A 27636-nucleotide genomic window follows, 5' to 3' on the forward strand; every position below is an offset into this window, starting at 1 on the left:
TCGATAAAATATTCAAATAATTACAACAGTAGGCAAAATTGTATTCTCAATTAATTTGAATTCCTTTCATCAGTGATTCAGTGATTACATATGGGTATTTGTGACGCAATAGAGCTGGTCTCCACTATACTGAGAGCAGGTCTCTTATTTTATCCCTTGAGAAAGAAAACTTTTGTCTTTTTGTCTTTTGTTTTTTAACTTTTGTTTATATGTATTGTGTTACTCCCCCATTGGATGTGTCATATTTTCCCCGTTTTTAGCAATATAATCAACCAGGCCAAAGTCAGCAATGTGAAACTGAGATAAGCAAAAATGAAGCAAAAACCAATACATAAGTAAAGAAGTAAAATATTTTAAAAGCTCGTATACTTTGCAAACCGATGTGCGGATTTCAGCAATAGTACACATTGTTACTGGGCCGCACGAGTCTATGCTCTGCAGGTATATAGCCCGTTTATCATGTGACTTGCTACTACGAAATGAGCGCAGAATCGCAAGTTGGTAGTTTTGAGACATCCAGGCTGAGTGTATTGATATTCTTTGTTTGCCACGCACCTGTACAAGCTAGTAGTATGTCCTTCGTGACTGGCCATTTGTGGTGTGTCATGTCAAAAGAAGACACTTTTGGGCTTTTGGGATTTTAAGGTTTTTACATATCTTAAATATAGAGATATTTTGCTCCACAATGCCGTTTTCCCCAATGAAATCTGACATTCCTAAGTGAAGATATTGAGTTCGTAAGTTATGGTATCATAAAATTGGAAATTGAGATATTGGCCTTTAAAAATATCATTGACAATGTTGAGAGTAGGAATTGCCTGGAATAAATGTCTCAAAAATACAAGATGCCAGTTATATTCCGGTCTGAAACTATCAGACAATATTTTAAACGTTAAGAACATTACAAATTCGCAACAAACCCAAATTGTGAAAAACTCACCCCGGGCAGATATTTGGCTATTTCTCCACTTACGACCCTGCCCAAAAGTGTCTCCTTTTGACATGACACGTCACATTTGTGCCAGGAACCATTAACATGGAACATACTGCATACTTGAACAGGTGTGTCTGAGACATAAAAAACACCAACGCAGTAGACAGGACGTCTCGAAACTATCAACTTGCGACTTTTTGCTTCCGTTGGTCTGATTGGGTAAGATTGTGTCAGTTGTTTTGTAAATATGATTTTTAGAGGAGAGATTTTGCATAATTTTAATATTAATGTGATGTACCTGGGTTTTTGGCCTTTCGGTATACTAATTTCCGCTTTTCTAGGAAATTTTGACTGACCTAATTGGGCGGAGCTAAAGATTTCTTACCTGCAACATACGTAGCCATGCATATATGTTCCACTTCACTTCCATCTTCAACTCAAAGATGGAAAGTGCTTCAGGGCGTAAACCATCAAATAACTTCTCCATTGAAAAGCACGTGAAAGTCAAAACTTTTTTAAACGGCGTTTTCTACCAGGCGTGACAATATTTTTCACTTTTTACGTCATTTCTGTATTATTTAATGACTGAAATTTTATTTAAGCTTCAATTTTGGGGAACTTTACAGATTCAGTTAAAAAATGTTGAAAAGCGACGCCCCTATTTCAACGCCAAAACTAGCATTAAAACTTGTTCCGTTAGCAGTAATTCGGAAAGGGTCTACTTTTCTTGTAAAATCGATTTGTATAATTTCATATCTATTTTAGTCATTAATAGGCTAGCATCTTTCATTTAAATCAGAACATGTCAACCTCACGAAGAACATGGTCCCTAAGAACACTACCTTGTCTCCAGTAGCCATATACTTTTAACCGGAACTCATCACTCGCGCAGTGATTTAGTGTAATACGCCCTTCAGGCGATTTTGTATTGTTTTATTCTGTAAACAGAGGGCGACTTGACTAATTTTTAGCTGGTTTATATTATTATTCTATTCGGCAATATGGCATTGATCACAACGATATACTAGTAATATCGAGGGATATATAGACAGAACTAGTTACATACCATTCAAAGGAATATCTAGATTTTGTTGACCATGTTTAAGAGCATGATTGAGCTCGGATACGGTGGCTGTGATGTCGTATGTTTCAAGATTATTGTAGAATCACTGGGCTATTTCACTTGAAATTCATACACCTACAAGTGACCTTCCACACAGGGAGTGTAAAATTCAAATGATTAACTCCATTTGCAATATACACACTTTGTGTGTGAAATTAAGGTCATGTCTTCCATAGGGTGTTAATGAATTCAACTGGAATAGCCCATTTGTTTTGCACAAGAAGTGACCAAGGCAAGTACCGTTTTTACTGAAAAAAAATCGGACAAGACGCCCTCTATTGACATAATAATATAATGCTATAATGGATTCTATTCGGTAATGCCTTGTTCACAATGATTTATCTTAAGCCAACAATATTATATTCTTTCACATGTTTAATGCTTTTTAATGTTTTTAATGTGCCCTCCTTCTGCCAGGTACATCGCGCTGTTGTTTATGGTACATACAAAAGTCTATCCGGGCTCAAAGCACCCTTGTCCTGCAAGACACCACTCGTAGAATCGGCTTTTAGTTTCTCCCACACTTCTTTGGGTGTCATATTCGGGTCGTTGCCAAGGGCAACCGCCATAGCCCCTATGCACAAAAGGTTACATATAGAATAGTTTATCGGAGTCATGGTATATATGCACTTTTAGGCTTTAACTAAACAAATGTAGTGTATTTCTTAACACTAATACATTAGTACAGTGGTCTCATAGGTTCTTGAGTTAAAACTAATAATATATGAAAACGAAAACTCTGTGTGTTTTCCCCCTCCAGAGAAATATCTTACGTATGGGGCGGAAGTAATACCTCTTATACCAAAAGTTGAGGTGTCCTTTACAGAACCTATATATCATTCTTCTATTCTTCTTGTGTGTCAGCTTTATCTCAATATTTGAGAGCAAACACCGCTAGATCATGCTCCGAACCCGCCCTACCCCTAGACATACTGAGTCATATTTCGTAACTCGGACTACGAAGAGGAGGGTTGCTGCAACCACAACCACCCCACGAACTTTCAATTATAAACGTCGTATACGGTACCGTTATATTTGGTACCAATGCATAGCTATGGGTCTCATCTGTCCGGTAATATCAAAAAAGTACAAACATTCCCCACAGAATGTCACTATGACGTCATAATGTGAGGGCGCCCATGCAAATTGAAATTCTACAAAAATGCAATTTTCGCCGAATATTCTCATAAAAATAAAAGGAACTGATTATTGTCACCTAAAAGGTAAAAGGTCAGTATCTCTTGGGATAATATAATAATCATTGATTTTACTGTAGAAACTAATGTTGGGCATCCTTACCCTCCTCTCCCTCTATGGTCATTTTTGGTGACCTGACCTACCCCAGGTAATTTAATTACATATATTGGAAGATTTCTTACCGGCAACATGTGGAGCAGCCATGGATGTTCCACTCGAAATAGCCGTCGCTCTCGGAGAACCAATCATAGTACTCAAAACATTGACTCCCGGGGCAAAAATGTCCAAACATGATCCGTAACTGGAAAAATACGCCCGGTGGTCTCTATGCTCAGTCGCCCCGACGGTAAATGACTGTAACAAAATTTTATATTAAAATGTAATTGCAGCTGTAAAGAAATAAGCCCAGTAACAATTTTTTATGTTTTGTTGAGTCCAAGTGTGTGAAAATATTGGATCCGAAACATAATAATGATAAAATTGGATGGTTTACATCCAAACTTTATTGGTCTCACTATGAATTTTAAAATATTGGACTCGACTACGTCTCGTCCTATATTTTAAAACTCAAAGCTTGACCAATATATGGGCTCAATCGATCCAATATTATATCAGTATTGAAACCATCTTAAGCGAATGATTAAGCTCTCTTCTTTTTTTAGTTTAAGCAGTAGTGAATCGGTACCCTTGTTAACTTTACACATGTAATCAACCAATTTTATACCCGATTAAGGGTATACGAGGTATTGTTGGTCGAAGCAGCCAAAAAAATCGATTTTCATAATCTGAATAAATATATTATTGAAAAATAACACTTTGGTGTTTTGCAAGCAATTATTCTACAAATCATAATACTTAATTTATTGTTGCTAATGAGTTATGTACGTTTTACAAATGAGTTGTTGTTTCAGCCTTCTTTACAACATAACCACAGGCCCTACAAAAGTATATCTGTGATCTTTGAATTCTTCTACACGCTCGCTATGAAATGAGCAATGCAATTTTTGCTAAAGTTTAATACCATTTGCAAGAATCTGTGAACTACTTTTTCTCTGCTGCTTCGACCAACAATACATCGTATAACTTTAAGTGGAGGCAGTGGCAAACACCTAATTCCACTCATGCTAAGATTGTGGCTTAATGGTGAATAGGTGACCCAATTTAATCCACTCAGGCTAAAATTGAAAATTTTGAAAACTAATTTACTACCATTGCTATCTTGCTCAGTACCTACAATTACTGATGTTAGTGATGTCTATTTTCTTATGCTTTTTATTGTTTTTCTCCTCACTTTTGCCTATATATCTCAGTTTCATTATTGCCGACGTAAGCCTGATTGGACCAGATCTGGTCGCGTACTCACCTTGCAGCATGAGGTCCCCTACGGGTTCATTCACGGCGGTGGTAACTTATTAGGGTGTTGTTTTGGAAAACAAAAAGTCTGAATTTCATTAGCAACATTATGAAGATCAAAATCAGGCTTTCACTCTCTCTATGGTATATTTAGGGAGGACAGTTTTATGGTCTACTGAGCTCAGCAATGCTTTGCTGTCTTCGATAGCGCATTGTATCGGAGCGGTACCTGGCTTTTATCAAAGCCCAAACCCATTAAAGCCTGTAGCAAACTCTTTTAGGCTCCGCTCAATTGACAACTCTGCTCCGATACAACGCATTGACCAAACTATCGATCGAATCAATTTTACGACCATGCTTGAATTAACAACCCCTTGAAACCTAATTACACCACTTTATGTAAACATAAACTTACACACATTATTTACTTTCTATTGACCACAGACACGACCCGAGACATGCGTATTTAATGACCACTTGAGTAGTTGATAATGGGTCGTTATGTACTTACTGAACACAAAGGAAATTGATTTTAGTTTTACCATCGACCGTGTTTATAATCCTAATGCTCTGCTGAACGCTCCGATAGATATCAGCAAACTCGTATACTGTTCGCTTGTTCCTATCGAACGTTCTAGCGTACATGAACCATTATCGAAGACAGCAAAGCATTGGTGAGCTAAGTAGACCATACAAACTGTCCTCCCTTATAATAATTGCGTAGATATGAATACTCCGTGCTTCAGAGGGGACATTACGCAAATCCGGTCTTCCAAAGAGGGCCACATATGTAATTCGGTACTGAGTAAAAGGAAAAAAGGAACCAAGGAAGGCCAGCCCTAACATATGCTGACATTCTGAAACAAGATCCAAGCAACTTCAAAGAAGCAGTAACCAACCACTACCTCCAATAAACCATCATTCGCCCACCAACCTACTCGTGTGGCTCCAACTTGATTAGCTTCAACTGGAGCGTTGAGTAGTATCGTACAAGACAAGACAAGACAAGACAAGACAAGACACCGGACTTGAAACAACTGACATGCAACAGCAATGCAAGACAGGAAGATATGGAGGGCCATCACAGTTCGAGAACACCACTCGACATACGCAAGGTAGGACTGATTAATGGCTACCCTGTAGAGTTTTCATAAATAAATATTTACCCATGGTGCTCCGGCGGGAGAAATTGTACATGCATCATTGTTGCTGTTCCCCGCTGCTACTGCAGCAACCACTCCAGCGCCATACAAGCCCTGCATTGCTTGATCTACAGCATCATTGTGGCTCCCTCCAAGTGATAATGATGCAACGGCTGGTAAAATGCGATGGTTGGCTACCCAATCAATACCTAAAAAGTGTTAAAAAATGTGTCCATCCATATCAAACCGCTCGTAAAGTTGGCAAATTGTATTTCGAGTTACAGTGCAAAATGTGCATAGAGGTTGTTTTCATATGTTCCTAATGTTTGTCCTACATGTTTCCCATTTTAGTGTCAGTCAAACGTCAATCTTTAATCCTATCGTTGCAGAGGATAATCAGCGTATGCTTATGTATAGAGTTAGTAAATAGCTCTAGTCTTTGTTTGCTTTGGCCAAATCCTGTTCAAGTGGTTGGTTAACTAATAATCAACAATGAGAGGCTGAACCTTGTTGATTTGGGGATGATTTGAAGTGACCGTCAATTTGAAGTGACCGCCAGTGCACGGTGGCCTAGCGAAACGGGCACTGACTCATAATCGGAAGGTTGCGGGTTCGAGCCCCGGCGACGCCATCGTGTTGTGCCCTTGAGTAAGGCACTTTATCTCGATTACTCCTCTCAACCCAGGTGTTTAAATGGGTACCGGTATTATTGGGAAGGTAACAGACTCGCTGTAGAGGAGGTGCAGCGATCCACCTACAGCAACATTTACATGGAGGAATCTGGTCTAATCGCCACTGAAAGAGAGATGGGCACTCCGATCACTGTTTATACAGGATCGTCTCCTTTACCTTTACCTTACTTTGCCAATTATGACAATTGGATATGTAATACCAGCAATGTGGAAAAAGAGAAATAATGTAGCACCAAAAGAATGTACTGAAGGAGAAAAGTTCTGGATATTGTTTGAAGTCAAATGATATATCATTGTAAAGCTTATGATATATATTTTCTAAACACGAAAATAAACAAAATTGACGTGGACGGTCGAAGGAACGAATTTGAAAAGTATTGTATTTTTAAATATAAAAACTCGACGTGTGTCTTGATAGTTTTGGCAATCCTTTTTTATTACCTAGTACAAATTCTGTGGCCTTAAATTTGTCAAAATCATAAAACAGATGGGCTAACACCATGAGCAAAAAAGGAACACAATTCAAAAAACAAAAAAACCCAAAAAACATGTTAATATAATATTCTAACAAATTACATTAAAGCCTATAACCGATAATCAGCCAATTTTCCATACGCGTGAACGGTCTTTGAGAGTTGCGTACGTCCATTACCATGCAAGAAATTAAAATCTCAGTTTATTATGACGTATATTTTTCTGTTGGGATGTTTGTTAATGTATTCATCTTGCCTAGTGTAATTAAAGGCCATTGTTTCATCCAATCATGTTCAATGGTCTGACCGACAAAAGTAGCCAAGACGCTGACGAGACGGTCGTGAAAATATACGTCCCGTGGGGGGCACTTCAATTTGAAATGGGTATAGGTGTAGGGCTGGCACTTTCGCACTAAGGGGCATTCGGTGAGAGCAAAATGTAAAAAATATGGGGTCAATGGGTGAGAGCTTGATTTTTGGCATTCGGTGAGGGCAAAATGTAAAAAAAATATGGGGTCATTGGGTGAGAACATTACTTTTTTTAATGGAATCTTTGGGTGAGAACCGAAACAGCGCAATATAAGTAACAAAATCAGTGATAAATGAAAGTTGCTGTTCAAATTGAACTTGTAAGGGTCTTTGGGTGACAGATCAAATGGAAAAATAGGGGGTCTTCGGGTGACAGAGAACGTGTTCGTAAAAATATTGGTTCTTTGGGTGACAGCGATGGTGAAAAAGGGGTCTTAACAGCCGTACATATGCGTCACCTCCAAAGTTGGAGTGCCCCTCCGGGTATACGTCCCTCCTTGAAACTTCCTCTCTAAAAGATATCTTTCATATCAGAGTATCAATAAAAACAGCCGTCTCATAATCACTAGACACTCGTCGTAAAAAACACACGGGTATCGTGCACATAAAACTTTCTACAAATTACAAGAACTCCGTCTCCTCAATGACGTTCGCAATCTAATCATGCTAATCGAGACTTCCATTGACTTTTAAACAGTTGTTTGAAATCAATTATAATATTAAATTACCATCGATGATCCAACTCCAATAAATATTGCCGCTGCATGAAGCGATTCGAACTGCCCAGATAGTAGCTCCCCTAGCGACGCCGTAATGGTTAGCACCAATTGTGCCCGCACAATGAGTACCGTGACCATAGCAATCCTGTAACATCACGATAGTATTTTATTAAATAAGAAAAAAGTCATATTTTGTACCTATCGCCTTGTATTTACTTTGTTTATTTGTGTATTAACATAATAATGACACTGCCAATAATAAGACGGTAGGCACACTTTGCATAATATGACACTGCCAATAATAAGATGTTAGTCACACTTTGCAATGTACACTCATCTTGCTCCGGATTACACCAATCGTTTGGGTTACCTCTATGTATGACTAAACCACACTAACCGATACCCCTAACAAATACCCAGTCCATCACACTCTACACCCCACAGGTGGCACTTAACACAAATGACCGTATGGGTATGTACCCCCGGAAAGACCCCCTTTCTGGATTTCGCAGCTCCAAAAGGCCCCCTAAGTTGACTAAAATGGAGCTCCGAAAGACCCTTGATTCTAAAAGACCCCAAATTGCTCATTACTCATATTTCTGAGGGTTTTTTTTCAGGCGATTTTTAACCAGAAACCCTATGAAAGACCCATATTTTTACTCCCCTTTTATCGGCACGCCGTCAGCTCCCAAAGACCCACCACCTCAAAACTTTTTGATGTGCCCTTCCCGCCCCGGGCTCCACACATCCCACGCACCCAGGTAAAGGCAAGTCTAAGGCGATGCAATCAAAACAACTAGCAAAGATATAAACAACAAATAAACAGACCCCTTCTCCATCACCACCAGCGTCATATCCAAATCGAGCTCGTCCTTCGAAATATTCGTGTTGTGTGTAAATGCCTGAATCGATGACGTACACGTTGACACCTGTACCATTTCCTACACATAAAATGTGAAAATGAGAAAATAAGTTATCAGACTTGCTAAGATGTTGCCCACCTAAAGTACCACCCATTGGCTGCACCAGGTGGAAAGGGTGAAAGACATTTAAGGGGACTAAACAACCGAATCTTGCCCAGTTTGAAAAAGTCAGCAAAAAAGCAACTAACTAGTCGGCAGGACAGGCCGCTCCTAAAAGAAAACTTTTTGATGTATAGTGCGCTGCCTTAGTGTCTTTATTCGCTGTCTATACTTATCAGCGGTGAACCGGGCAAATTTGCAAGGTCGGCAAAATTACAACAAAATGGTCCAGCTGACCTGCTACCAAAAATACTTTATCTGAAATCTGTCATTTTAATGCTGAAATGGGCCAAATAGGGATAAAAACTAATCCCTATTATATTATACTGGGGCCTAAAAAAGCCAAACGAAAGATGGACATCGCAAATGTTGTCGATTTTTTCCCGGTCGGCACGCGCCACCATAGTTGTGGTAACATTTTAGGGCGGCGCCGGACGGGCTGGTTTGGAAAATAGCACGTCCGATGACAAAGTAGCTCGTCTCGGACGGGTGGACGGGCGCCATTGATTGTACACACTGATCATGCATGCCTAGAATTTGAAATGTTGGGTTTAAACAGATCTGAAATACTCCTACATACCGCTGAAACTGGATTGTCCGTCCAGTGGTAGATTCCGTTGATCAATTCTATCCAATCCCCATGTCATTGATGTCTCGAACAGTGTTACATTGCCATCTTGTTGAACGTATGCTACATCTGTGAGTCGGCGGATCTTTGAATAACAAGCGAATCACCGTTATTGAAAATATATTATCTTTAAAAAAAATTTTTGCCAGATTAAACATAGGTCATTACTAATCCTCTTGATTTCACCCTTTGTCTCTATTTAAATGATTGATTTTAAAGTAATATGAAGCACATTTGCAAAAACTCGGAATACATAAACTGAAATTAGTTGTTTACAAGTCTTTGAGGTTGGTTGTTTTAGCATACAAAAGTGACCAAAAGTGACCTTTTGCATAGCGAGTGGTCTTTCTATACGTTTCCGTCTTTGAATTCTTTCAAAATGTTAATAAAGTAGAAAAGGTTCTTTTTCAGATCCAATTATTCTGGTACTTACTCCGAAATATTTCAATTCCTATCAGGAATCTTATCCGGAATTTCTGTCAGGAATTAAGATTCCTGATAAGGAATTGAAATATTTCTGAGTATTAAAAGTACAAGAATAATTGGATCTGAAACAGAACCTTTTCTACTTTATTGAACTATGAACAATCCTGATGAATCTGTTTCAAAACTTTCAAAATGTTGTTTTTGAAAACATATTACAAATTCGGAATTGCAATTCAATTAATACTTAAATTTGATGATATTTATCTACAGAGTTCCTATCCCTTTCTGTATAGTGGTCAATGCACGAGGATTTGGTCACGCTTTTAGGTCTTGGTATATCGTGCCCATGGGTCACGTGCGCATTTATAAAAGCGCATTGATAGATATAACCGAAGTCACTGATTAGGTTAAGCTAAAGGGTTATGATTACTAATATGGAGTAAAAAAAGGTGCACATTTGTACATTAGTTCACCTAGTCAACTTGACAAACATAATATAATAATAAATAATTTTGTACATACTTGGTTGAGTGCTGTTTCAGATGTCACGCGAACACCGAACCCTTTGAGCGCACGTCTATATTCCTGTCTCACGCTAACTCCCGTAATATCGGTCAAGGCTTCTCTATCTCTATCAACGTTACCCGAATCCTGAAAACATAGAAGGATTTTTTTCGGTGAAGTGCACAAGAAGTGTTGTTTTAAAGCATATACAGCCTGTCTCCAAAAAAAATTGTGCAAGTGAAAAGCGCCCTCTATGGCAATAAGACATTACCGTTGTGACATAATGCTTACATCAACGTCAAGGGCACAGTCTTAGCTCTCAAATGCCGTTTGTTCTGTTCAGTTTGCTTCTTTTAATCTCAAGATATGTTTAATTAACAACGAAAGGGTAAAATCGCAATTGTGCCACTTTTACTAGGGAAGAAGGCTGTACATGTAAACCAATGATAGATGATGTTGATGCGTCTAATACACTCCACCTTCGTGGCTCGTGCATAAGATGCATCATTCGGCATCAACATCATTGCGCATGCATTATGTTGTCTTATTTCTCTCCCAACAAGTAATATGCGCTCATTAACTTTGCAATATTTGTTTGTCTTTTAACACGTCTTGAGTGACAAAGAAAACAGTATTTACCATGATAAAATCATTGACATGCACGTGTATTTAATTTTACAGCACAATGTGAAATATCTATTTCTCTTTTAATCTGTTTTAAGTGGAAAAGGAGAATCATATAATACCTGTATCATGATAAAACAGTAAAAACAGTAAAGACTATTTTTATTGTTGTTATTATTGATGCGTTCTTTTGATTTCACGAAGGAACTCTTGATAACCTAGATGCTATCATTGATTTACATGTACAGTCCTCTTGATCTTCCTCAGTAAAAGTGGCACAGTTGTGATTTTACCCTTTCGTTGTTAACTAAACATATTAAAACAAGCAAATTGAACAGAACAAACGGCATTTGGGAGCTACGACTACGCCCTTGACGTTGATGTAAACATCATGATTGACGTAGAGGGCGTTTTTCACTTGCACTTTTTTTTTTTTTTTGAGACAGGCTGTAGAATAACGTGCATTAAATTGAATGTGACGTCATTATAAATATTCATCTTTACAATATAAAATGATTCAATTAATATATATAATTTTGGTTCGTCATTAGGAAAAGAATGACAAAGGCCAATATGTGGGCAATAATATTATTATACAGGGTGTAACAATAAAATTTGTACAGTTTTGAAAATAGAATGACACAAGTATGCCGCTTAATTTTTGGTTTGATATTTATATGGCTATCAAGATAATTTCTTTAGCCACCAGATAAGCTTTGACCAATAACATTGATGGCATACAAGTGAAGATATGGCCAATTATGTAACCTAGTCTTAAAACCGCTTGGGCCACTTTTGTCTAAGTGTTACAAAAGTGACTGAATAGAGTTGAACCATAGACCAGTTGGACGGTGCTCTTAGGTAGTTTCAAACAATGGGGTATTCGAAGTGGTAAAAATGATTACATAATCCTTGAGTTTTTGAAAGTTACAACTAAGCACTGACATAACAACCTCATTTACTAGAAAACGTGGCTGCAACTCAGCAACTTCTATCCCAATTCACGTTAGAAGACCGTATTTTTATGGTTGTGACATTCGGTAGCACATGGAGTCAAGCAGAAACCATAAGATTGTTTATAGCTCATTTTCCAAACTCACATCTTCCATCAAGGCTTACAATTACATATAACTGTGAGAAGTATGTAGAATTTGTTAACAGAAATGCTGGCAATAGTGGTCGCCCCAGAACAGCTAGAAGCCCAGCTGAACTTAATTTCAAAAGTTCATTGTTTTGTACTAATGGATGCAAAAACTTTATAAGGTTTAATCAATGATATCTCAGGAATATGAGAAATCAATGTACTTTATTTTAATTTGAAAGAAATTTCATGACTTCATTTATAGATTTTAAAGAAATATCGTATTATTATTACTAGTATTAAGTTCATGTTAATTATATAAAGAAACATCACTTATAATTCGTTTGTGTCAGTTCTTTAATGCACGATAAGTATTTTATATGCGGTTCAAACTTGATATGCCCAAACATAGCAAAAGTGGCCCAACACGTTTTCTGGACGATTTAATTAATTGGACATAACTTTTGAACCCAAGCTAGTAAAGAAACCAACTAAACGTCTTCTTTTAGCCAAGATATCACTGATCAAATAGCATATAACATTTGTGCCATAACTCTTTTAGTTTTTGCGTGAGAAGTCAAAATGTAATTGTACAAATTTTATTGTTACACCCTGTATACATGTGCTATGTGACACTGCCACTTTTCTAGGCTGTTCCTTTTATAACACGTCTAAATAGGGACGGTTTATAATAAAACGGTATTCTGTTGTCTTCATAAACGATATAACTATGATGCTATTAATCATGAGCCGCTGTGCCAACATGCCCCCGTTGTAAACATGTAGTTTTATTAAACAATTGGACGAGACGTAGACGAGACCAATAGTTTAAAACCCATACCGAGACTAATAAATATTGGATATGACATTGATAGACATGACAGTTGTTTGGTTGGATTCGTCATCTTTTTACTGCTACCTGCTGCCATGCCAGGTAAATGCCGTATACTTGTATCAAGGTGTTACAGAACTACAGGCCTCTGGGCCTCAACTATAATTCCTTCACTCGTCATTGTATTATGCATTTGTTCGTTCATTGTACATGTATTATTTTTTGTATCTTTATCATGCATCATTCTTATTGCATTATTCTTTGTATCATGTATTGAGTGAAAAGGTAATAAATCTATTAATCTTGGGCGTAAAGTATCAAATTTATCATTATTATGTTTTGGATCCCATATTTTCACACACTTGGATTCATCAAAAAAATAATAATGATTAACACTCACTTGGAATGGTTTTGTGAATAAATGCACTCATATTGTCCATGGATAAAGGAAACTAAAGTTTGTTTTTGTTTTTTTATCTCCCACATAGACAAGAAGTATTTGGACTTTTTACCTCGATATATTCGAAAAACATCCATTCTATATTTTTCTTACCTTTAAAACAACAATATATTGGTCAGCAATAGGTCTGTCGATCCGTTTAAGAGGTGCTATGGTGGCATAGCTCAATCCAAGTACCAATACGAAACAAATCAGTAATCGCTCCATGCTATCTTCAGCCTCTAGACTAAAAATGAGCAAGGGATAGAGGAAAAATACCAATATACCACGTACTGTATAAGCGAAGTGTTCCATAAGAATTTGTGAAATTTAAACAGCCTGCGTAGCTCTGTTGGTTTAGCATCGGATTCTTCTTCCGATAGTTTGGGGTTCAGGTCCCCGTGCAGGTAGCTACGTCCGATTTTTTTCGTCTAGCGTGTCTGGCTATGCACTGTTTTTACATTGCAGGCCTAATATGACCTATATGATGTTAAAATGTTCTATACCATTTTTCACCTTGATGTGGCAGTGACGTGTGCGCGTTGAATCAGCTGTTTTACTCGCGCATCTATGCGGCGTCTTTAAAGGGAGTCTCCGGCAATCATAACATTATGCCTTACATGTTATTAATATAATAATATCAAACACGACGAATCACGTTGAGCAAACGCTAGCAATTTGGGGGTGAAAATGGTAAAGGGTGCTTTGCGTAGTTCTTTCTTCCCCTGGTAATACTGACAGGTTCAGAAAGCATCATTATTTTGCTCCCTTGCGCTCAGTAGCGTATCAGGCGTGTGGAAAGGGGTAGAGTGGCCCGATAAATACAACATTTTACCTTGACATGGGGTTAAAATAGTGTAAAATTTGCAATTTTGGCGATGGCGAGCTTCGCGCGCAATTGTCCTGGTAAAATCGTTCTCGTGTACGCTTCTTACCTACGTTTATACTCTGTGATATCTTTTGAGGCTAATTCAGTTGCTTAACAACTTTTATTATTTCAACCGAAGTATTAACATTTCATCGTTATAGATTCAAAGAAAAGCACGAAAATGTAATGGATTATTATGTTTCTACAATGAAAGTTACATGTTTGAGCCATAGGAGTATAACAATATGTGACCGTACAGCACGAATGAGCCGTAAATGTCCTAAATTGTATTCTGAGTTAAAGCGTAAAATGTGCCTGAAGGTCGTATTCATCGGTACCTATAGTTGGCGCGACATCTGTCTCATTTTATAGTCAAACACCAATCAATAATCCTATTGTTGAAGAGGATAATAAGCTTTTACCTTAGATATCTATAGAATTCTTTTAAATAGCTCTGATCTTTGTTTGCTTTGGCTAAATCCTGTTCAAGTGGTGGGTTACAATTGTATTTTGTCTAGGTGTGTATAACCAATAATTAACAATGAGAGGACATTCTTAAACCTCGTTGACTTGGGGATGATTTGAAATGACCGCCAATTATGACTGCATGATATTTATTACCAGCAATGTGGAAGAAGAGACACATGTCGAAACGAAAAAGCTATCATTTTGTTGAAGGAGCAGAGTTCAACCAACCATAACCCCGCTTCTGGATATCGTTTGAAGTCAAATGATATACGATTTTAAAGCATATGATATATATTTTCTAAACACGAAATAAAACAAAATTGACCGGGGGAGGAATTTACGGCTCATTTGTCGTGTACGGTCACATATAATGAAGAAGAAATAATTAGACTATACTTACGTCTTGTTCGGAAAGCTTTGGCGGTAATAAATGCATACACAGATCAATCACGCATGAATGTGCACGTTTAATGAAGCTGGTAAAACAATGGTCATATTTTAGTTCACCTTTGTATTTAGTTTGTTTACCGAAGCGAAAACAAAAATCTGATTAAATGGCATAGTGCTATTAAAAGTAGTGATAAGTTTAAACTTTGTTTTGTGATTGTTTTATTCAACAGTGGACTTCGGGTATATATATATATAAATGCGCTTTTATAAATGCGCACGTGACATCTACAAGTCGCCATACCGTGTTCAACGATGTAAGGTACCCGGATGTACACAAATTCCACACGCAAAAGTATAGGCGAATATGACAGGTTACAAGGAAAATTGTTTTTGCACAATAGTGGCATTGATTGCAAAGGGCAAAATAATTTGAGCGAAAGATACACTCTTTATTTGGATTTTCCATTACGGACAAAAAATTAATGACGGAAAAGCTAGATATAGCTGATTTAAAACTTGTATTTCAGTATTTCCGTGACAAATGGGCGTGGCAATTGGCCATATTGATGACGAAGTGTGATTCTTACTGTCATTCAGGTCAGAACTGACTAGCTGCCGATGATGTTATTTGATAATTTTTGCACGTGATGATAGGGAACTTAGGGGCTGTCATTTTCTTCGGGAGGAATGGGTCACGGATTTATTTATTTGGGAGTCAAGATAAGTATTTCCACTCCCCCCCCCCTCCTCGTAGTGCCGCCACTGAACATAACCCTGACCCTAATTTTAACTCTAATTTTAACGTAAATTGACGAAACTATAACTTTAGCCCTTTTCGGAATAATGACCCTCTCGAACTTAATAGGCTATATGTCCCCGCCCGACCTCCTCAACCCCAACTTACTCATTCGCTCGCTCACATTCAATTAAGTAAGTATCAAAATGGACAAAAATCAAATTCAAAATGTGTTTTAAGCACCTTTTGTGTCCCCCATGCTAAATCGGTAATCTGTACACCCTTTGACGTACAATTTAGAGTATAAATACGTAGATCACTGTACATGATCTAATGCTGAGGAAGACTCGTATACTATACATCACGCTCATACGTTATATGACAAGTTGACGTACAATTACGTATGTTATGCATGGTTTATTCTTCTAGTATGGTCGTCATACACATTATTGTCATGGTATTATATATTGTAATTGTATACGTCAATTTTGTTCAGTTTGGTTCAAACGGCTTATAAAGTTTTACTTTACACGGAAGGGGAAACTTAGCAAAAAAAACAATTAATTAATTATACAAGGGGGGAGGGGGGATTTTGCCTAGCCGAAAGGGGGAACAAATAAAATTTATAAAATTATAATAGTAGACTTGTTAAGGGGTGAAAATGGGGCGAACGCTGCATTTTTTAGTACAAAGGTCCCACTTGGTATGAATGTTCCTTGGGGCAAAAGGAAAAGATTCATCCAAAGAGACACTCTGTATCTATGCATAAAACCCCCTAATTAGCATAAATTATGCTAATTAGCATCCAAAATATGGTATTTTCTAACTTTTAGCCCATTTCACTTAAAAACATGTGTAAACAGTTGAATTTGGATTAATTTAGGATAAGGAATTAATTTTAGGGATAATTTTGGGAATATGTGGCCATTCTGACCCCCAAATCCAAGATGGCCGCTGGCCGCCATCTTTAAAATATGCGTTTTACAACTTTTGAACCAATCGAGCTACAGACTTGTGTGGCATATCAATTTATACTAACATGGGGGTGGGAAACTCATTTCTGGCACTGTTTATAAGATAGGAAGTCATTTGAAAAGGGCACAGTGGTTTTTTAAATGTAAATTCCAATGTACTAGTCTTTGACAATATTGTAGATGGATGAACATCAAACTTATGTTTGAATATATAGTTTGGTTCAGTGCGTCACCAAAATTTTGGTCGTTGGCAATTGTGGGGATTTTCTATATTTCGATTTTTTTGAAGTCTAGGATTCACTTGTAATGAAAACCAATGTTTACCATTTTTTAAATACCAATATGGCGGCCATTTTGACAATCCAAAATGGCCGGTTAATCTGCACACACGCAGTCATGTTCAGTTCCTAAAAGTGGACCTTTGAACCTGAAATAGTTACTTTTTATTGGACTATGCAGTCATACGTCTTCTTAGCGTGTCCAAGCGCAGGGTCAAATGCGCCCGAACCAATAGCTGACGCAGTGATGAGCAGAATCGTTGAATTCAGCTAGGTCCTCATGTGTGCAATGTTGCCCCACCTGTGGACAGACCAACAGGTGTTCCATAGTCTGTGGAACCGTTCCACACTCACAGGTAGTGTTTTGTCCTTTTGGTAGGTATCCCCATTTCTGCCAAGCGACCTTGCACCTTCCTACCCCTGATCTTAGTCTGTTGAGACACCGCCACTCAGGCCATGTGGAATCAGCTCCAGGTGGTAGCTGCTCACTGGGTTGTAGTCCCATAGCTGGTGAATTGGGAGATCTCTCTTCCACAGGGTGAGTCTTTCCGCTTCCTTGGAGACTGTCCCAGGAGGATGAACTTTGCTTAGGAAGCTTCCTCTGGATCTAAGGCGTTTGGGTGCAGCAGTCTGGTTGAACATGGGGTGCTTTATATCCGTGGTCTGACGCTCACGCTCTTGCATGCTGGTCACTTGTCGGCGTACATCTGGAGGGGCTATTAGATACGGCACGATTTAGGAAACATTTTTTTCTGTAAGAGTTTCGCCTCTTACATGGACTATCATGATGAAGTTAACGTCTCTCTGAATTAACACATATGTATTTTTTTTATTGTAGAATATGATGTGTGGGTAAGATTAATGACTAAGACGTCTTCCTGCCCTACACTATTTAAGAATTTCACTCTTACACTCTATACCTACTAACTTTACAAGAAATGTAGAAGTAATATAATTATGATTTTCGCACAGATATTTAAACAAAAAAGAGTAAAAGGATTTAGAATGTATGAATTGCAGTCTTACGCTTACCCTTACCAAGTAAAGGAAATAGCAAAGCAACGTAGCTATTGAGTTTCGATGTTCCAAATGTAAGAATTTTATTCTTACTGTTTACTCTTACAAAACTAAGCTAATAAACATCAATTTGAGTGTCTTTGTTTTCAAATTATTTTAATCTTACAAATTACTCTTACAAAATATTTGGATAAAGACGCAGGTGATTACTCCTTACTGCATTCATGATTTAGAATGTAAGAATTTGAGTATTACGCTTACTATTACAGAGAATAGGGAATAACTAAGAAACGTAACAATTTTAATTATTTGGGTTTCTCAACTGTAAGAATTTTATTCTTACAAATTACTCTTACAAAATATTTGGATAAAGACGCAGGTGATTACTCCCTACTGCTTTCATGATTTAGAATGTAAGAATTTAAGTGTTACGCTTACACTTACTGAGACTTTGGAATAACTAAGAAACGTAACGATTTTTAGTGTCTTTGTTTTCTCAAATGTAAGAATTTTATTCTTACAAATTACTCTTACAAAATATATATATGGATATAGACGCAGGTGATTACTCCTTACTGCATTCATGATTTAGAATGTAAGAATTTGAGTATTACGCTTACTCTTACAGAGAATAGGGCATAACTAAGACACGTAACAATTTTTAAATTTTTGGTTTTCTCAAATGTAAGAATTTTATTCTTACAAATTACTCTTACAAAATATATTGATATAGACGCAGGTGATTACTCCCTACTGCTTTCATGATTTAGAATGTAAGAATTTGAGTATTACGCTTACTCTTACAGAGAATAGGGCATAACTAAGACACGTAACAATTTTTAAATTCTTGGTTTTCTCAAATGTAAGAATTTTATTCTTACAAATTACTTTTACAAAATATTTGGATATAGACGCAGGTGATTACTCCTTACTGGTTTCATGATTTAGAATGTAAGAATTTGAGTATTACGCTTACTCTTACAGAGAATAGGGCATAACTAAGACACGTAACAATTTTTAAATTTTTGGTTTTCTCAAATGTAAGAATTTTATTCTTACAAATTACTCTTACAAAATATTTGGATATAGACGCAGGTGATTACTCCTTACTGCTTTCATGATTTAGAATGTAAGAATTTGAGTATTACGCTTACTCTTACAGAGAATAGGGCATAACTAAGACACGTAACAATTTTTAAATTTTTGGTTTTCTCAAATGTAAGAATTTTATTCTTACAAATTACTCTTAAAAATATTTGGATATAGACGCAGGTGATTACTCCTTACTGCTTTCATGATTTAGAATGTAAGAATTTGAGTATTACGCTTACTCTTACAGAGAATGGGCATAACTAAGACACGTAACAATTTTTAAATTTTGGTTTTCTCAAATGTAAGAATTTGATTCTTACAAATTACGCTTTCAAAATATTTGGATATAGACGCAGGTGATTACTCCTTACTGCTTTCATGATTTAGAATGTAAGAATTTGAGTATTACGCTTACTCTTACAGAGAATGGGGCATAACTAAGACACGTAACAATTTTTAAATTTTTGGTTTTCTCAAATGTAAGAATTTTATTCTTACAAATTACTCTTACAAAATATTTGGATATAGACGCAGGTGATTACTCCTTACTGCTTTCATGATTTAGAATGTAAGAATTTGAGTATTACGCTTACTCTTGCAGAGAATAGGGCATAACTAAGACACGTAACAATTTTTAAATTTTTGGTTTCTCAAATGTAAGAATTTTATTCTTACAAATTACTCTTACAAAATATATGGATATAGACGCAGGTGATTACTCCTTACTGCTTTCGTGATTTAGAATGTAAGAATTTGAGTATTACGCTTACTCTTACAGATAATAGGAAATAACTAAGAAACGTACCGTAAAATGGGGTAACTTCGGTCAGCGGGTAACTTTGGTCGGTCAGATATATTTTTTGAAATGGTCGTATTTTCGTACAGCAATATTGTTTTTAGTCATTTTTGGTGTTAATTTGTTGAGAAATATATTTGGAAGAAATATTAGTCGATCATGTTCAATTTCCTCAAAATTTATGAAAAAATCAGGATTTTTGACCAAAAATTAGCATTTTTTTTTACATTTTCATAAAAAATAAAAATCGATACTTGTGAGCCAGGATGTCGGCTTGATTAATTTTAAAAGGGGTCAAATGTCACCAAAAAAAACTTGCCCATATACAGCGAAGATCAATTTTTCTGATTTTTTTTTCCTTCGTGGAATGTAATGCTCTGACCAAAGTTGCCCCAAATGCGGGGTAACTTTGCTATTTTTAACCCATGGGGCACCCTTACAAAATTATTAAAGAATGGGGAACCCTAATGTCATAAAAAAAAGAGTTAATTAGAAATATAATTTGTTTTGTTTGGAAGCAGTTTTTAAAAAACTCTGAAAAGTGCCCAAAGTTACCACATTTTACGGTAACAATATTTAATACCCCCACCCCCCATACGCGCATTATGTAAGTTTTAGTTAGTAGTAAAATAACCGAAATTGATATACAGGGTGTTCCAAAAAAAAAGGCCCCTCATTGCGCCCTCTTTTTCGCCAATTTCTGAAAAATTGATCACATATTTTGATATGTAAAGAAACATGTAATTGTTAGCTTTAATCAACTAAAACAATTATTTCAATCGGCTCACAACTTTTGAAGATATGCTCCACAAATAGCAAACAGAGTGGTTGGGATGGCTCATGCTGTGGAGTGGTCTGTAAGATCACCAGACCTCACATCATTTATTTTTTTCATTTGAGGCAAAATCCAAGATATTCGCAAACGTATTACTGCTATATTCGCAAGTATCCGGCGCACAAGGTTGATACGCAACGCAATTATGATGCAAGGGGGACTAGGGTTGAAACCTGTTTTCGTCAAGGAGGCAACCAGGTACGTAGAGGGCTTAGCAGCACAATAAACTCACTCCAAAAGAACCAAAGACAAACTAAACTTTTCAGGGCCACCTTTTATTCCAAAAAGAGAAATGACATATGTTGTCAATAAAAAGAAAGAAACAATAAAGTAAGAAAGTACTAATAAATCAAAAATGCATCAAATAACTAAGAAAATCATAAGTAATTGCAAGTATAGCAAAAGAAGTCCCATCCCACATCAATTTCGCCCAAATTAGGGAGTGATCGTTATTTGCGACAGGGGTTAATGGGCGTTTTGAGGGGGAATCCGAAAAAATTTTGGGTCTTGAGGGGGGGAACGCGAAATTTTTCGTTGAACCAAGAGGGGGGAATGTTAAGTTTTAAATGGAGAAATTCGGGAAAACAAGGGGGAATCCGAAAATTTTGAGCGGACGCGAGGGGGAACGCGAAATTTTTTGTCGATATTTTTTTCCAAAATGCCCATTACCCCCCTGCCGTAAATAACGATCGGTCCCTTATAACGTCTATCTTACTTCCCAGCCACACCCAGCTGGTGGTGGTGACGCGCCACACAAATATATTAATGCTCCTACTTTGTTGTAAAAGTTAGGCTGTCAAATTTCAGGAATTGTACAGTTTTTATTTTCCAAACATGTTACAATTCCTACTAATACAAGATGAAATCAATAAAAAAATAAATATATATATAAACAAATAAATAAATATCTGAATAAATAAATATCTGAATAAATAAATAAATAAATAAATAAATAAATTAATTAATTAATTAATTAATTAATTAATTAATTAATTAATTAATAAATAAATAAATAAATAAATACATAAATAAATAAATTAATTAATTAATTAATTAATTAATTAATTAATTAATTAATTAATTAATTAATTAATTAATTAATTAAATAAATCCTGTTCTTTCCTTTTCAATTCCCTTGCTTATAAATAAATACCTAGTTTCTTTCTTTCTTTCTTTCTTTCTTTCTTTCTTTCTTTCTTTCTTTCTTTCTTTCTTTCTTTCTATTCATTAAGCTCTAAAAGCCAGTCACAGCCCTTTGGTAGGACATTACTTGACAATTTTCCAAAAGGACATTTCATCCTTTTGAGTAAATGTTCACTTTATTGATGTGTGACTAATTAGGTGTTCATACACAGTCCCTGGTACTATATAATACTATGTGATTGTATAAATAGGTAATTCAATGACATTCCAGACTACAGGCATAGTATCTTCACAAAAATGCCAGGACAGAAGGCCAATTTCAGGCTATTTCGGGCTATGTCAACATTAGTGTATTGTGTTGGCGTGAAAAGTTTTAGCATGCAGTGCGCTGCCAGTGCCTTTGAAAATAATTAACATAACTTGACACCCTTAACGTAAACAAAAACAAAATTGGACGTTTTATTGGGGTGCGGACAACTTTACTCTACGCAACGCAAAAATCCGTTTTCCGAAATAATGTAAAACGTAGAAGTTTTTAGCCTTACCAATTCGAAAAACTCAGTAATTTATTATAGATTGAAAATAAATCCTGCGAAATAATTGTGATTTAATTTGTGAGATATTTAAAAATTACAAAATGAAATAAGCCATGTTGTCATTATTCAGTAACTTGTCTCAAGACTTGTCTATACAAGAACATGGTATGTAAAGCTAGGGAAAGCATCCCCTTTAGTAAATGATCATGATTGATGCTAATCTTAGGACCAGCTCTTGTGCGAATGGTCTTTGCAATTATAAAATATGCAACTGCTACCATTTCCCATATTTTAGCTTTTTTTATTGCGTGCATAAAATTTATAAAGTGTGTCTTACCATCAGATAGGTGATGTTTATTGATTTCCTGAATAGTGAAAACAGCTATAGCCTCAGTTCATTCGCAGTGCAGTCCCACTTTAGTAAATCAAAGCACTTTCAAAGACGACAGCTACTTGTTTACCTGAATAATGCAGTAACATAAAAAAACAAAGATATTAATAATATTAAAAACATGTGAATAAATTATATATTTTTCTGTGGATGCCATACTGCTTTTTTTTATATTTAATTTCTAATGTTATTGTACAAACTATTAGGTCCACTGTCATAAAAAAGGGCACGCAAAAATGGAGGAGCCGTACCATGAAGACACTTTCTTCACACTACAAGTTTGGTTGATTCTAAAAGTATATTAAATACCTATTGTAGAAAGTATGGTGTGATATTTTAGAGAATTATTGGAAAACTACTTTCAGATTTATAGTTTAATATGTAAGATGTGTCAATGGAGTAGCTGGGGCAGGTGAGCCATAGGGTTGTACACAAAATTAATGTGAATAACTTTCAAGTGTCACTTTTAAGTCCTACATATTAAATACAAATTTCACACACTGAGTTGAATGTTGTTATATAGGTCTAGATATTCATCTTGAAATTAGTAATAAGTGTCATCAAGTTTTAGTTAATCAGGGTTTAATTAGGCTTGAATTGTCTATCAGTAATTGAAGCTCATTTTTGTCCTTCAACCCTGGCGTATCTTGATGTTAGAAATATATATAGCTCCACAATATAACACAAGTTATGGGTTGTAAAACTTTAAAAATCTAGTCGGAAAATTGAAATGTGATATAATAATTAACAAAAAACATTTTCAAAATCGGCCTAAAATTTTAATTAAATTAAGCATGATGCATAAATTAGCATAATTGTGCATAAATTTTCATTAGCGCAAAATTATTCAAAATCGGCCTAAAATTTCAATTAAATTTTAAAGCATTAAAAAAATAATTATAATTAAAGTGAGCATAAATTAGCAAAATGAAGCAAACTTGGCCTACAATTTTAATTCAGCATTATAATGATGGGCAAACATTAGCATAATGGACTCATAAATTAGCATAATAGTGCATAAATTGCATAAGTTCTCAAACTGTGACTAGAAATCAGGCATGATGTGCATATAAGAAATCTACAAACGAATGACGCACACAATTATTCAAAATCGACTTAAAATTTTAATTAAATTAAGCATTAAAGTGAGCATTAGCATGATGCATAAATTGGCATAATTGTGCATACATTTTCATTAGCGCAAAATTATTCAAAATCGACCTAAAATTTCAATTAAATTCTAAAGTGAGCATAAATTAGCATGATGCATAAATTAGCATAATTGTGCATAAATTTTTATAATCGCAAAATTATTCAATTAGATTTTAAAGCATTAAAAAATAATTATAATTAAAGTGAGCATAAATTAGCAAAATTAAGGGATCTAAAATGAGCGTTTATTGCGTTTCGACAGTATTTTTTGTGGGACATGAGAGTACCTCAGACCTATCGAATTGCATTCTGAATACGAAGCATGTCTTTCTGATATCAAATAATTTTCATTTTTTGAAAATCACAATATAATACAAATTTTATGACAAATTATACAAATTTGATATTTTTCAAATTTTTGATATATAACAGTCCTCGAAGTAAATTATATAAATCTAATGATATATTCTTAAAGTGTATGTAGCACTTAGCAGGAGGAAAAAGCCGACGGTCAATTGAAATTTTGACCTTTCATATTGAAGATATGGATTTTTTTCCCAAAAAGACCTAATTTTTTTGGTGTTTTGGGGAAAAAATCCATATCTTCAATACGAAAGGTCAAAATTTTCAATTGATCGTCGGCTTTTCATACACTTTAAATATAAATCATCAGATTTATAAAGTTTACTTCAAGTACTGTTAAATATTAAAAATATCAATTTTTAATGATTTGCCATAAAATGTGTATTAAATTGCGAATTTCAAAAAATCAAAATTATTTGATATCAGAATGGCATTCTTCGTATTCAGAATGCAATTCGATATGTCTGATGTGCTCTAATGTCCCAAAATAAATACTGTCCAAACGTTCAGTACCCCAGCCCTTAAGGGATCTAAAATGAGCGTTTATTGCGTTTCGACAGTATTTTTGTGGGACATGAGCACCTCAGACCTATCGAATTGCATTCTGAATACGAAGCATGTCTTTCTGATATCAAATAATTTTCATTTTTTAAAATCATAATGTAATACAAATTTTATGACAAATTATAAAAATTTGATATTTTTCAAATTTTTGATATATAACAGTCCTCGAAGTAAATTATATAAATCTAATGCTATATTTTAAAGTGTATGTAGCAGGAGGAAAAGCCGACAGTCAATTGAAAATTTTGACCTTTCATATTGAAGATATGGATTTTTTCCCAAAAGACCTAATTTTTTTGGTGTTTTGGAAAAAAAATCCATATCTTCAATACAAAAGGTCAAAATTTTCAATTGATCGTCGGCTTTTCATCCCACCTACATACACTTTAAGTATAAATCATCAGATTTATAAAGTTTACTTCAAGTACTGTTAAATATCAAAAATATCAATTTTAATGATTTGCCATAAAATGTGTATTAAATTGCGAATTTCAAAAATCAAAATTATTTGATATCAGAATGACATTCTTCGAATTCAGAATGCAATTCGATATGTCTGATGTGTTCTAATGTCCCAAAATAAATACTGTCCAAACGTTCATACCCCAGCCCTTAAGCAAACTTAGCATAATTGTAAATAAGTAACTGAGTAGAAATCAGGCATACAAATGACATACGCATACAAAATTATTCAAAATAGGCCTACAATTTTAATTGAGCATTAAAATGGGCATAAATTTGTAATGAAGCATCAATTAGCATAATTGTGCATAAATTTGCAAACTGTGACTAGAAATCGGGCATGATGCATAAGTAAAACTGTGACTAGAAATCGGGCATGATGCATAAGAAATCTACATACGAATGATACGCATACAATTATTCAAAATCAGCCCAAATTTTTTAAAGTGAGCATAAATTAGCTTGATACATAAATTAGCATTAGCCAAAATTATTCAAAATCGGCCTAAAATTTCAATTAAATTTTAAAGCATTAAAAAATAATTAAAGTCCCGAGCATAAATTAGCAAAATGAAGCAAACTTAGCATAATAGTAAAAGAATGACATATGCATACAAAATTATTCAAAATAGGCCTACAATTTTAATTGAGCATTAAAATGGGCATACATTAGCATAATGAATCATAAATTAGCATAATTGTGCATATATTGCATAAGTTTGCAAACTGTGATCTCGGGCATATGATGCATAAGAAATCTACAAAATTCAAAATCGGCCTAAAATTTTAATTAAATAATAATCATTTAAGTGAGCATATTAGCATGATGCATAGATTAGCGTAATATTGTGCATACATTTTCATTAGCGCAAAGTGGGCCTAGAAATCTGCATACAAATGCTATACGGTAGGCCTACGGCTACGCATACAAAATTATTCAAAATAGCATATAATTGTGCATAAATCTTTGAATCAGCATAACAAAATAATTAAAAATGTCTTTGACATTAAAGGTAATATATTTACCCAGGGCTGTATGCATCAAGACCGGTATCATAAAAAGACATTACCGGCAGGGTTCCCGCTACACTGAGTCTTTGCGTCTTTTAGCACAGTAAAATCATAAGGGACTCCATATTTTTCAAATTTTGAAAATTATGGGGACCAACTGGACCCATCATTTGAGACTATAATGTGATAACCATTTCAGAATTTGTGTTTAAGACCCCCCCCCAAAAAATTGTTTAGGACCCCATAGTTGTCAAATTTTGCAGATTATGGGATAATATTTGGACCTAGCGGAAACTCTGATTACCGGTCCCGGTAGCCTATATTTCCACCACAATTCACATGTAACGTACACAATCAATGAGACATCAAATTAATATATTTTCACAACAAATCATGACATGAGCCCACAATTTACACACACGATCAATGAGTATTAATGCACCCCGGGAATGCACCGGTGAGACCGACCGGTTAGATGTTGATTACGACCTCTCCATTTTGAAACTTCTTGAATTGCTTGGTAGTTTTAATTGTGTTTTACTATAGAATGTCACGCCAGCCATGTATGATGCCCACGATACGATCTCAGTTACAATTTCACATTTTATACAAAGCGTATAGACCGGAGTATGACCAGGAATGTTACATTTTACATGTACACGGCCGGTAAACATGTAAATGAGTAAGCATGGAGTAAGCTTATGGTCTGAGATGATGTACCGGTGAACTATGATGTTGAACCAGCTCTCCGTATTAGTAATGATCTTAGATATGAATTGCATGGTAGCTTTAATTGCACCTACCGTATGTTACGCCATTTACGCCATTTAATGAGTACGGTAAGCTTATATTAGTCTGAGATGAAGTGGATCGGTGAGATGTTGTTGAACCAGCTCTCCGTATTAGTAATGATATTAGAATTGCACCTTACTACAGAATGTTACGGCATTCTCACGATAAAACCACGATCACGATACGATTTCAGTTACATTTCACAGTTGATACTAGGGACCATTCACCATGTTATTAAAAACACGACCAGGAAATGAGTTGCTGAATGCC

At 35.5% G+C, this 27636-nt stretch overlaps 1 protein-coding gene across 4 annotated transcripts; it reads right to left on the reverse strand.

Moving 5' to 3' along the window:
- Window positions 1-76: 76 nt before the first annotated feature.
- Window positions 77-27636, reverse strand: LOC140157540 (aqualysin-1-like). 4 transcript variants are annotated; one of them, XM_072180771.1, is made up of 11 exons: window positions 27506-27636; window positions 22969-23092; window positions 15235-15310; window positions 13613-13745; window positions 10541-10669; window positions 9545-9677; window positions 8771-8883; window positions 7952-8087; window positions 5774-5958; window positions 3437-3608; window positions 77-2631 (listed from the first exon to the last, which is right to left on the reverse strand). In XM_072180771.1, the coding sequence occupies exons 4-11, from the start codon at window positions 13724-13726 to the stop codon at window positions 2492-2494; spliced, it is 1122 nt and encodes a 373-aa protein (XP_072036872.1). In that variant the 5' UTR covers window positions 13727-13745; window positions 15235-15310; window positions 22969-23092; window positions 27506-27636; the 3' UTR covers window positions 77-2491. The 4 variants fall into 4 exon arrangements, with proteins under 4 accessions (XP_072036872.1, XP_072036873.1, XP_072036869.1 ...); XM_072180772.1 differs by having other exon boundaries at window positions 27501-27636; XM_072180768.1 differs by having other exon boundaries at window positions 27378-27636.

Source organism: Amphiura filiformis, chromosome 7, assembly GCF_039555335.1.
Source record: "Amphiura filiformis chromosome 7, Afil_fr2py, whole genome shotgun sequence".
In the NCBI taxonomy this organism is placed as follows: domain Eukaryota; kingdom Metazoa; phylum Echinodermata; class Ophiuroidea; order Amphilepidida; family Amphiuridae; genus Amphiura; species Amphiura filiformis.

What these genes read in the sequence shown, in the direction of transcription:
- LOC140157540 (XM_072180771.1), bottom strand. Translation starts at nt 13,726, where the DNA reads ATGGAGCGATTACTGATTTGTTTCGTATTGGTACTTGGATTGAGCTAT. An exon ending in CTGAAACAGCACTCAACCAA is followed by an intron (nt 9,678 to 10,540) that starts GTATGTACAAAA and finishes TGTTATTCAAAG; the next exon opens with ATCCGCCGACTCACAGATGT. An exon ending in CTCCCGCCGGAGCACCATGG is followed by an intron (nt 3,609 to 5,773) that starts GTAAATATTTAT and finishes ATTTTGTTACAG; the next exon opens with TCATTTACCGTCGGGGCGAC.